This window comes from Epinephelus fuscoguttatus, linkage group LG4 (assembly GCF_011397635.1).
Source record: "Epinephelus fuscoguttatus linkage group LG4, E.fuscoguttatus.final_Chr_v1".
Taxonomy (NCBI): domain Eukaryota; kingdom Metazoa; phylum Chordata; class Actinopteri; order Perciformes; family Serranidae; genus Epinephelus; species Epinephelus fuscoguttatus.
The window spans coordinates 28013015-28025812 of record NC_064755.1 but is presented as its reverse complement, the minus strand read 5'-3'; the positions used below and the strand labels follow the sequence as shown (position 1 = coordinate 28025812).

The 12798-nt window shown below is 38.2% G+C and overlaps 1 protein-coding gene across 1 annotated transcript; it reads left to right on the top strand.

The window, feature by feature from the left end:
* Positions 1-3562: 3562 nt before the first annotated feature.
* gtf2h1 (general transcription factor IIH, polypeptide 1) lies at positions 3563-12725 on the top strand. The gene is made up of 15 exons (XM_049573215.1): positions 3563-3738; positions 4199-4367; positions 4458-4650; positions 7110-7275; positions 7400-7493; positions 8766-8915; positions 9054-9133; positions 9259-9392; positions 9472-9559; positions 9645-9733; positions 10450-10567; positions 11332-11422; positions 11543-11658; positions 11799-11891; positions 11973-12725. The coding sequence occupies exons 2-15, from the start codon at positions 4214-4216 to the stop codon at positions 12057-12059; spliced, it is 1653 nt and encodes a 550-aa protein (XP_049429172.1). The 5' UTR covers positions 3563-3738; positions 4199-4213; the 3' UTR covers positions 12060-12725.
* Positions 12726-12798: the final 73 nt, after the last annotated feature.

Here is a 12798-nt window from a genome sequence, read left to right as displayed (position 1 = left end):
AAGTAAGTTAACTATGTAAATTTACTCAAGTACCGTGCTTAAATACAGTTTAAAGGTGTTTGTACTTTTTCCATTTTCTTTTTTCCCCACTTTATTTATTGATTTTCCATTTTTGCAAACAAACATACATAAACATAAAACACCCCCATCCCCCCACCCTCGATAACACAAGATCCTTTGTACATAAAATGATATTCTTCATAATAGTAATAATAACAATAATAATAATAGTATATGTGCATATACGTACCTACATGCTCACATGCAGTACATTTCCATGAACTTCAATATGCACACACACATACATACATATGTTCCTAAATCAATGTTTAAATCACAAGTATATAGTTCGGCCATTCTCCTTTTCTCTTTCCCTACTTCACAACAATAGTACTCCAGCTGTGCAACAAATTATTGACCATCTTGGGATTGTGATGGTAGTGGCATCAGTCCTTGTCCAACTCCAGGCATTTGCACATTTAGATCGTTCATAAAGATTAAGAAAGAAGACTCCACATACAATGTAACAGGGTACCCACTTCTTCAGTACATTTGATGCAACAGTCGGGAATATTGGGATTAAAATGGTGTAGTATGACAGGTGTGATATAGGTCCTGAGCAACCACTTATACTGTAACAGTTTGCATCTTGTATTGAGTTTGGGCCAGAAGACAAGTCTCCTCCCAATCCTCTACAGAGATGTCTATCTGAAGATCATTTTTCCATGCAGATAAATATGAAAGAGAGTTTTCTTTAGATCCTGCTAACAATATCCCATAATACATTGACATCTGACCTCTGTCATGCAAGTGATTTACCGTGAGCTGTTCAATGGTAGACAGTGAGGGTTCCGAAGTGGTTTTAATTTGGGAATATATGAAGCTCCTTAACTGCATGTATTTAAAGTGGTGCTTCCCAGGTATGCCAAATTTATCTCCCAGTTGTTTGAATGACATTAGAGTACCTTCATTGTACAGATCTTTTATTTTGCACAATCCTCTCTCCATCCACTGTTTGAATCCCATGTCGCGCCTTCCTGGACTAAAGTTTTCATTTCCCCAAATAGGTGCGAAACAAGAAAGTTTAGGAGTGTAATTTAAAAAGCTGTGGGCTTCATGCCAGACTATAAGAGTGTTTTTAAGGAATGGATTTTGTGTGCACTTTCTAAGTATTTTAGGTTGCGACAAGTAAAGGTACATGCACAGTGGAAGATCTATCGCAGTATTTTCTATTGTTACCCAAGCTGGAACCTCTTTATTAAGAAAGTAGTACATGGCTGTTCGGAGTGCTTCTTCCATTTTCTACTTTATTCTTCTATGCCGTTATAGTTCAGAGGCAAATATTGTGCTTTTTACTCTACTACATTTTTTTAATAACTTTAGTTACTGGTTACTTTACAGAAGTGGATTAATATTCTGCCCTTTTTACCATCTTTTCTTAAAAAAAAGCTATAAAATCAACAGGTCTTTGTCTTCTCTGGGCAGCACTTGGCATTGAGCACTTTCATTGGCTGTTAAACACGACAGGAAACAGTAATGTCACCGCTTAAATTAGAGAACAATTTACTCTCTGTCGCAGCTACACATATAAATAAAACTGAACCGAACAGAAATAATATTATTATTGTTGTTGTTGTTGTTATTATTATTATTATTATTATTATTATGTATTATTATAGATTAAGGTATGATGATTTTATTGATTCCTAGGAGAAATTCACAAACAGATAAAGTATAAAGTAGTTCAACTTTGCCAGCTTCAGTATTAAAGAGATGTACACTTTCAATGCATTAATAATTATAATACAGCCCTATAATGTACATTATTCTGGAATAGGCCATTTTGCATAATGACTACTTTTACCTTAGCAAAAGTAGCGAAAGTTATTATAAAATATGGTCCATTTTAGAAAAATGTATAAAAACTGTTGTATTGTAATTATTAATGCATTAATGTGTAGGCTACATCACTTTGTTGTTGAAGCTATCAAGTTAAACTATTTTATACTTTTATCTGCTTGTAAATTTCCCCTGGGGATCAATACAATCTTATTTTATCTGAATATATAATAATGCATCATAATTTTTTGTAATATTTTGGATTATTAATCTGTATCTGCCACGTGGTATAGTAACAAGTAGCTAAAATTATCTAATAAATGTGAAGTAAAAAGTACATTATTTGCCTATGAAATTTTTTTTCCACTTAAATCTTTATCAAAACAGGTTTTGTGACTTTGACATGTCCATTATAACAGCATCATAAAATACTGAAATAAAAAACTGCTTGGGTAAATTCACATTTTTACAGCCTTAAGGATTAGTGTATCTATTGATTATCATTCCAGTCCAGTGTCGTCTCTTTGTGTCTTGTATAGAGTTCATTTTTCCCATTTTCACCCTAGTTGTGCTTCTTGTAGTCTCAGTATGTGTGTCAGTTTCTCTATTAAAAATATTTCTTCCACAATTGTTAGGTACTGTTCCTTTGTTGGTGGTGTTTCTTTACCCCAGTTCCTAGTGATAGCTTTCTTGCTTGCTACTAGCAATATTTTGATCAATATTGTTGATCAACTAATTCGAAAAGATCTAAATTTAGGAACACTTATCCATCAATGAATTTAAGGGTATCATAAAGAATGTGGTGACAGAGACATGTGCCTGTTTTACTTGAGAGGCCACTGTGTTTGAACAGGTGTTTTATTGTGGATTTTTTGTATTACACTGTATTTGTTGCATTGCAAATATGTTCTGATTGGCTGCTACCTTGGCCAGGTTTCTTTTAAAAGATATTCAAGCTCAATCTCAGTGGGACCTCCTGGTTAAATAAAGGTTAAATAAAAAATAAATAAATAAAAAATCACCAGCAATAACATTTTCTTCAGACAATTTGCAAAGATAAAGCACCAAACAACTGTTAGGAACCTCACATCCTAGTATGTGCTTAAGCTCTTCTCACACCATTTCCCAAAGTACAGTTATTTTCTCACATTTCCAAAAAACATGAGAGTGGTTTACATCAAAAGATCCAGGTGGAAAGAGTTGGGGTTTTTTGTTTTGTTTTTTACTATTATTATATTGATTTATTTCCTTGTTAATTTAATTTAATTTAATTTAATTTAAATTTTATTTATATGTGTATTTATTTATTATCTCATTTTCCTTCTACAGAGTGTTGTCCTCGTCATGTCATTCACTTTTTTTGTGCCTGCATCACCTAATAAAATAAAAATAAAAAATAAAAGATCCGCACTCCCGCCAACATTTCTGGCAACTATGGCGATGCTTACTTTTCAGTTTTGGTGCATTTAAGAAAATTTGCCTCTGAATTTTAGTTTAGTGTAAATACGAAGAGGCATAAAATGGAAAAATTCAAAACTGTACGTCTGTAAACTGTATTAATTGTATCGCTGGTCATAATTAACATTTTTTAATAGATCTGATAATCAATATGGTTAAACTGTTCAATAAATAGCTGGATCTTGCTATATAAGATATAAGAGTTCAGCGGGCTCTGGCGGAACTGAATCTTTGTCGCGTTATCCAGCCGGAACGTTTTCAGTGCAACACACCGCCTGGCAGTCATGTCAGCGCTGAAGTCAGGACGCTCAGTGTTAGAGTAGTCAAAATTCAGTTTAAAATAAGTCGCTCAGTTATTTTTTTATATGCTAGAATACATCAGTTTGAGACTATGTGCTGAAGGAAAGCGAGGTATCCGTCGCAGTATCGATTTATTTTGAGGTAAAGTAAGTTTATTGCCGACTTCTCCCTCAGGCTTTTTCTCTTCTTGATTGTTAACGTTAGCTAACGTAACGCTGGTTAGCTGAGTTAATGTGATAAAACCGTGAACACAGCGGTGGCTAACTCGTGTGTACATCGCCATACCTAGCAGAGGTTAAACGCCTCGTAGGGAGCATGGCAGTCATTTAGGATGTAGTGAAATCCAGTGAAATAGTTCGTGCTTGTGTTTCATACAAAGTGCTCAAGTCCTGCTGACGTTACTCGCTTCATTCTCGCTAACTTACCGTTAATGGTGCTAACGTTAATTCTGAATGGTCAAGTAGCGACACCGACAAGGGGACTCTGTTATGGCGTTGAATATATTTTTATTAGATAATGCCGTGTTAATAATTTATAATAATTTTAGAATAATACTCCTGTGCAGGACATGATTATTAATGACACTTACATGCTTTTCCAGTTTTCTATTAGAGTCATGGCATCACTGTCAGAGGAGGTGCTGCTGGTGGTGAAGAAGGTTCGCCAGAGGAAGCAGGATGGCACTCTCTATCTGATGGCTGAACGTATAGCCTGGGGTCCAGAGGGCAAAGACCGCTTCACAGTCAGCCACCTATATGCAGATATTCGCTGTGAGTACTTGCTGCCATCCATTTACTAAGTGCTGAGATATGATGTGTTGGTGGTGCTCTCAAGCTGTGTTTTAATTGTCTTCTGTACAGGTCAGAAGATCAGTCCAGATGGTAAAGCCAAAATTCAGCTCCAGCTGGTGCTTCACACCGGCGAGAGTACCACATTCCACTTTTCCAACGAGAGCAGTGCGCTCAAAGACAGAGATGCTGCCAAGGAGCTGCTGCAGCAGCTGCTGCCCAAGTTCAAGAAGAAAGCCAACAAGGAACTGGAGGAGAAGAACAGGTGAGATGCAGTTGCAACACAAGATAGTCCTTTAAGTTTTGTAATAGTCTCTGTTATGGTAATTGTCATCAGGTCACATTAATGAGAAATAAACCAACAATGAAATTATCCTTCCAATGAGTTTTTTGTGTCTTCAGGTCCTTAAAAAGTCTTAAGTTTTCTTAATATTAGGCCTTAGATTGTCTTAAATTGTCTTAAATTCAGATTCAGTGGGTCTTAAATATTTCCTGTCACACTGACGTGAACATTTCTCGAATCTGACAGACCCAATGACTGTTTACAATCATTGGACAGGCCAAAGAATTGCAATGATAAATAGCACTTATGACAGCGATGAGATTTTATTTTCTATTTATATGTTAAACACATTAAAAGGTCTTAAACGTCTTAAATTTAACTTGGTTACATCTGTAGACACCCTGGTCTTCTACCCTGGAACTCTACGAGAGATCCGCTCTCAGAGTAACAATTTTTTTGTTTAGTGTTTGTTTCATTTTTCTTTGTTTTCTTTATTTTAGCCCCCTCTCTATCTTCCGTCTTTCCTCGCTAATATCTCTTTTTTGGCTTCCTTTTGTTAGTAAGTCCCTCAAGTTAGTATTGTCTCTCTCTCTCTCTCTCTCTCTCTCTCTCTCACACACACACACACACACACACACACACACACACACACACACAAAATCTAAGCTAAACATCTATTGTTTCACTTTGTTAGAGTCTTGTTCCCCCACTTGTCTTGTGCTGTTTGTTTTCATGTCAGTCACTTGTCTTGCACTATCACTATTTGTTGATCACTTGTTTTGTCTTACATGTCTCCATGTCACTCACAACCAAAGAGCTCCATTGTGTCTAAAAACACACCAGTTAGTCACACTGTTGTGCTGTGTGACATGTGCTTTTATTAGATTATTTTTTTGGGCTTTTTGCCTACAATTGATAGGACAGTATTAAGTGTGAGAGGGGATGACACGTGTCAAAGGGCTGCAGGATGTAATTGAACCCATGGCTCCTGCAGCAAGGACATTGCCTTTTTACGGATGCCTCCTTTACCCACTGAGCTACTGGGTGCCCCACATGTACTTTATTTTGACTCAATTTTACACACACTGTTCTGGTGTTTGTAAAACTCAAGAGGGCAACAAATCTGTCCGCAACAAACACACATTTAACTTCTGTTTGAGTAAGGTAGAATTTTAAAGAAAAAAATACAGTGGCTAGTTGTTTTCTTGGTGAAAGTAAGTATTTGCAACCAATTTTTAAAGTTTTATATGCTTCTTATTAGGGGTGTTGTGATATATATACCGATATTTATGATGACCGTGATATTTAAAATGAAGTATTTACATCATGTTAACAATACACAGATGATCATAGCATGTAAATAATCCAGCACCTTCTAAAATCAGCTCCGTTTCTTTCAGTTCATATTTTGTCTCCCTCCTCAGTTGACATGTGGTTGTCTTTTCACTTTCCATTAAGTGTAATTGTGGAAGTTTATCATGTTCAATGTCAAGTAAAACTTGAGTATAGGAGTTCACTGTTGACTTTGGGGACAGTATTTGTGACTAAATGATCTCAACTCAAAATCCATTTACTTGAAACTGTATTTTAGAGGTGATGATTAAACTTTTTAAGGGTTGCAGTCTGTGTTATATCGAGAGGTGTTTCTAATATTTACTCCAGCCTTATTGATTTAAATGTGATCGACAAAATACAGTTGAATCAACGCTGAATGTTATAAGCTTCATTGGTCAGGATTTATTGCAGGACGTTGTGTTAGACTGTATTCGTTTCAGCTAGGTGTACCTAATAAAATGACAGCTGAATGTGTATTGATATGATATTGATTTAATTACATTGGATTAGAAACTGTCTAGGATTAAGTTTTTTGTGACATCATGGTCATGAGCTCGGGGTAGTGACAGAAATAATGAGTTTGCAGATACAAGCGGCCGAAATAAGTTTCCTCCACAGGGTGGCTGGGCTTAAAGATAGGGTCAGGAGCTCAGATATGAGGAGGGAATTTGGAGTAGAGCAGCTGCTCCTTCACGTCTAAAGGGGTCAGTTGAGGTGGGTAGAGGTGCCAGTTAGAGGTGTTCTGTGCATGTCCTACTGGTAGGAGGCCCTGAGGGCTTCAGAACACACTGGAGGGATTACATATCTCATCTGGCCTGGGAACGCCTTGGGGTCCCACAGGAGGAGCTGGAAAGTGTCGCTGGGGAGAGGGACGCTTGGGCTGCCTTGCTTAGCCTGCTGCCCCCACGACCTGTCCCTGGATAAGCGGATGAAAATGGAAAATGGATTATGATTTAGTTTATATGAAGTCTTTTCCTGGTCTTAAAGGATGTGTTACAGTAAATCGATACTTAATAGAAAATAAACAGCAAATGTCTTCTTCTTAAAATAACTTATGAGGTTTTTGGCTGATCCATTCTTTCTTTCTCTTTTATTTTCTCCTGTAGGATGCTTCAAGAAGATCCAGTGCTTTTCCAGTTGTATAAGGATCTCGTGGTGAGTCAGGTGATCAGTGCAGATGAATTTTGGGCCAACCGGTTAGGGGACATAAACAACGCGGACCCCGCTTTATCCAACAACAAACAGGAAGTCGGTATATCTGGAGCATTTCTGGTGAGTACATTATGTCTTTCATAATAAGACTGAATATTTCAAAACCTAATCTTAATTGTCATAAATGATTCAAGCATTGACAACTTGGCACATAGTTAACAGCTGTCATCTTTGTGCACTGCAGGCAGACATTAGACCTCAGACAGATGGCTGCAATGGCTTGAGATATAATCTGACAACGGACATTATTGAATCCATCTTCAGAACATACCCTGCAGGTAAACGATTACATCTCGACTTTGAAGTTAACTAATCGTTTGCAACAGTAATTATTGACCCGGAAAGGCTGCTACAAGCTCACATTGTCATTTAGCACACTGTCAGCTGTAGAGGAAGAACTGCTTTCTAAAGTCAGCTTATATATCTGTAAATGGACAGCCTAGTGCAGGGGTAGGCAACCACATGTGGCTCTTTAGCTCCTCTTCAGCGGCACCCTGTAGCTTTGACCAAAATTTAGATTGTATGGAAAGGAATCAAGGTTACAAGGTTTAATTTTCATTCATCATTGTTGTTGCCCTAAAGTGATTCTTTAGCCCAGTACAGACCAAAGATTTGCAACAAGACAAAACTGTTTTAGAACGTTGCAGGGAAAAGTTGCAGCTGTGTGAACTGGCCGCCTGAGCTCGACTCAAGCTGGCTGATGGTGTCACCTGCAACTCCGCAAGTCAAATTGCCAGCAACTGATTTTAGGACAGACAGCTTGTCACCTGTTTTTACAGCCAGTCGGCTTGTAGTGAAGTCCACTGGTCAAGTCAAAATGAATGCAGACGGCGTGTTTGCTTACTGCGACAGGATCTCTCTTTCTGTCCTCCCGGTGTGCCGATGTCAGACGCTGGGTTGCTGCTACTGCTGGCTGAATGTCCCTGTTTGCCCTCGCACACACACGTTCTCATTGACTAACTAATTGGCACTGCTTATTATATTATTGTGACGCATTTATTATGAATACAGTCCATCTGATGCTCTTTTTTTTTGTTTTTTAGCTGTTTCATCACTACTACAAATGCATCTGTAGCCAGTATCTCACTATCACTATCCTCATTCATATTTAAGAAGCTATAAACTATATTCAGCCACAGAATAAGGCTGAAAAGCTGGAAAACTGAGTGGAAGTACAGAGAGTTGTTGCATAGAGATGATAGACCATCTCATCTAGTTGCATTGGTTTTTAGAACGTTGCAGAACGGTGCATTGCAAGTAGTTGTATGTTTCAGCTTGTTTCATCACGAATTTTGACCTATTAGTTACATTGATAAGCTAATTTAGACTTAATAATGCTGTGTTACCTTTATTATAAGGCTTAAATATATTTTGCAGCTTCAGACAGATTTAATTAATTTTTTTGGACCACAAATGGCTCTCCTGGTAGTAAAGGTTGCTGACCCCTGGTGTGGTGCATTCCTGTTCACCTCAATAACGGATATTAAATCCTGGACACTGCAACTACATTGGACTAAATATATTTATACTGTCTTACGTTGTACTTGCAGTGAAGCAGAAGTACAGTGAAAACGTGCCTCATAACCTGACGGAGAAGGAGTTCTGGACCCGCTTTTTCCAGTCCCATTATTTTCACAGAGACCGCATCAACACAGGGACACAGGATATCTTCTCAGAGTGTGCCAAACAGGATGAAAAGGGTAGGAGTTCCAAAAATGTTTTCAGGTGCAAATATCTGATATGAATGCAAGGATTTTCTACAGATGTCAGTATATATATTTCAACATTTGATTCAAGCCTCACATCTGTTTTCATGTTTTTAAATCTGGCTCCTGCAGGGTTAAAGTCTCTGGTGGTTCAAGGAGTGAAGAATCCTTTGGTGGACCTCCTGTCGTTAGAGGATAAAACATTAGATGAGGTGAGATTTTAACGGTTAGTCAATCACAGCCACATCATTCTGTTATTAAAAAATATTTTACTTGTATAGCTTCCTTTTTCCTCTTCCTCCTGCGACCTCAAGACTTGGTATTTCCTGTGACACAGGGTTACGGAGTTAGCACAACGCTGCCCTCAACTTCCAACTCGAACAGGACAGTGAAGGAGAGCAGCAACTCTGCCATCATAAAGCGGTTCAACCACCACAGTGCCATGGTGCTGGCAGCAGGCTCACGCAAGGGGTAATGAAATGACTTGTGACAAAAACTGTCACTCGCTCAGTCTCTTCATTTCTTCGCTAACAGTATCCTATATTTAAAGGGAGACTTCAGCTGACCAAGCAAGTGAGACGAGCAGCACAGATGGAAACTCAAGGGATTCTGACTTCTTCCAACCTCCTGTAAAGAAGGTATGATGGCTCTGCCACCCCAGTTTTCCCAAAATATGGTTTTTACTCTGTTACAGTCACTTTTTCTGTTTGAAAACTTCCTCAGGTTAAATTACAAGAAGCCATAGAATATGAAGATCTGCAAAGGGAAAACAGACCAAAAACAGTTGCGTTAAACCTCAAGAAGTCTGACAGGTACAGTTTGTCCACATTTTATTTTTAGTTCTTTATTCTTTGTTTCATACTGGGTAGCATAGTATTGCTAACTCCAAATGGCAGTGATTCATGAAACACTTTTTGTAGTTTAATATTTTCATCTAACACCTATCAGCATCATACAGGAACAGGCAGGTGACCTTTTAAAACTGCTTATTTTGTTTGTCAAACTGTCACAAAACTCAGTATTTATTATTCAATTTCTAATATATGAAACAAAGTATGTAGATTTTTCTGCATTTCAGATTCTGTAACAACCAAAAATGTTGTATTCTTTCCGCAACCAGACAGACTAAACAGTCAATTGATTAGTCATGTCAGCCTAAGCAAAGTCTCTGTCACTAAAAGGAATTTGAGGTTTCAGTAGCCAGAAATCGACTGTGCAGAATTAAGGAAGAGGCTCACTTCCTCTAGACTGAGTGCTCACTGTGAGCTGTTTCAAAATAGATTTGGTATCCCATTTTATAGGTCAGATTTATTGCTTTCACTGTGTCAGAGTTCCTGCCGCGAGCCATGACAGCACAATGTCACTAGTATATAAAGTGAATGTATGAAACCTCAGGTAGATTTGGGTCAGGATGCAGTTTTGCAGCCATGGCTTTATACTTTAAACTGATAAAACATGCATTATATTCTCGGCTGGATCAGTGGTGACATGTTCTAATACAGTGCTTCTCATTCCCTTTTTTTGTAAGGTATGCCCACGGCCCTGTGCCACTTCAGTCCCAACAGTATACGACAAGCCAGGATATCATCAACTCTGTCAACTACATCCGTCATGAGATGGTCAATTACAAACCCAACCTCACTCAGGTTAGATCCTTCACACTATGGTTCTTTTTACACAGAGATCACGCCAAAGGGTGGCTACACAGTCCCGTCTTTATACCTCCTTTGCATTCTTATACAGAACCAAACAACGGCAGCGCCATTCTGCTCCATATTGATGGATAGAGATAGATATATACTTCATTAATCCTGAGGGAATTAAGGTACCCGGTAGCTTTTTACACAACACGACATATACAAAGACAAATATGGATAGAAAAAGAATTAAAAAAATAAAAATTCACAGCAGTGAAATGATCCCAGGACTAATACCGAGAGCTGTTACTACAGTAGATATGATGCTTATGATTGTAGTGCAGATTTCAGGTGGTTGACAGTGCCGGTATTGCAATGGGAGGTGATTGAATTAAATGTAAGAGTGGTGCAGAAGTAATGGATGCTTTGTTATGGATGATGTGCACATGCAGATTTTTTTTGTGGTGCTTAAAAGTAATAATGCTGGAAAATACAAAATACAAAGTTTGTCATGTCATAATTGCCTGAGATAAATCTAAATACTGTTTCAGGGTGTCTACAGGTCCCTGAAACATCTTAAATTGTCTTAAATTCAGATTTGATGGGTCCAGGGCTAAAAACGTCTTTTGAGGTCCACCTGTACACCTGGTTGTGTTCAAATATTTATAAGTGACAATAAGAAATAATCATGAGTTTAGCTTTCCTGAAAAGTCAGAAATTGTAAGTATGAATGGTGCCTTCAGAGTATTAAACATAGTAGTATTTTTTTGCAGGTTTTGTCCAGCACAACAGCTACTTCTGCCATTGCAGCACTTTCTCCAGGTGGTGTCCTCATGCAGGCAGCAACGCAGCAAGCCATAAATCGTAAGTGTGTTGCACCATTACTAAATAACATGAATATTACTTATATTACTACCATGAAAGTTGGTGATCATTGGGTGCCTGGTATGTGTTTTCTTATCAATCTTTGTTTATTTTTTTCAGAGATGGTACCTACTGAGGTTCAAGGAGAGTTGAAGCATCTTTATGCAGCTGCTGGAGAGTTGTTGAGACACTTCTGGTCCTGTTTCCCTGTAAACACACCATTTTTGGAGGAGAAGGTGACTAATAATAACTGTATTAATTGAGGGTCATATTATTGTCACAGAGTAAGTTATTCTTGTCTTTACGCCCATGACTTCAGTCTCCACTTTTAATACTTGTTTAATCATCTTCTCATTATCTAATATTTTTTATGTAGGTGATGAAAATGAAGTCAAACCTCGAGAGATTTCAGATGACTAAGGTTCGTCCTTTCCAGGAGAAGATTCAGCGTCAGTACTTAAGCACTAATGTAAGTCTCTAAGCTATTAATAATAACACAATGTCTCACACCAGATGACACTTGTATTAAATGTCTTTGACGTCCCCACAGCTCACAGGGCATTTGGAGGAGATGTTTCAGACAGCCTACAGCAAGTTCCACATCTGGCAGACCCGTCGCATGATGAGGAAAACCTGAGGTCTGATGCTTTGTCAAAGAGAGGACAAGGAAGACGTTACAGTATATGGACAAATGACCCGAGAAGGTTCTCCAGACTGCTGTGAAGAGACCACAGATCACAGCCTGATGGGACGAGATTCACAGGGGCTTAACGAGCATATAGATGGACGCTGCTATACCCCCAACTGTTCAACAGAGACTAACTGCATCTCAGTCACAAATAACTGTAATTAGTTTCTTTCTCTTTTGTTTGTATTTTCTCAATGGTTGAGAGATCGGTGCCGGTAATGGTTAAACGGGACTTTTAAAATAGTGTAATATGACCAAATTTGAAATGAAAAATCAGAAAGGCACTCAGGACAACAGGCTGGTGTGTGAAATGAAAGCAGAGGACTGTCGATGTGTGTATCATCGGTGCACAGGGCACAGAAAGAGAGCTTGGACATACGAGGAGCCCTTCTGAGCACTGGGTCGATTTGTGGAACAAAGTTCCCAAAAATCTAAAGCAAAAGTGAATATTAGCAATACTGTAAAGACATGTCACACTCGAGTGCATTAGTGTGTGTGTGGCTCAAATCACACTGTCACTGGTTTGTAATGTCTTGCACCTTCTGTCTGCACTGAAGACAAAAATGTCACTAAATTAAAGTGAGCTTTTGTTCATGCCACTGTCTGTTGAAACTGCAGGATTTCATTCAGTCCAGGAATTCATTTTGCAAGAGAGGTTGTTCTAATGCTGTGATACTTTATAAACTAA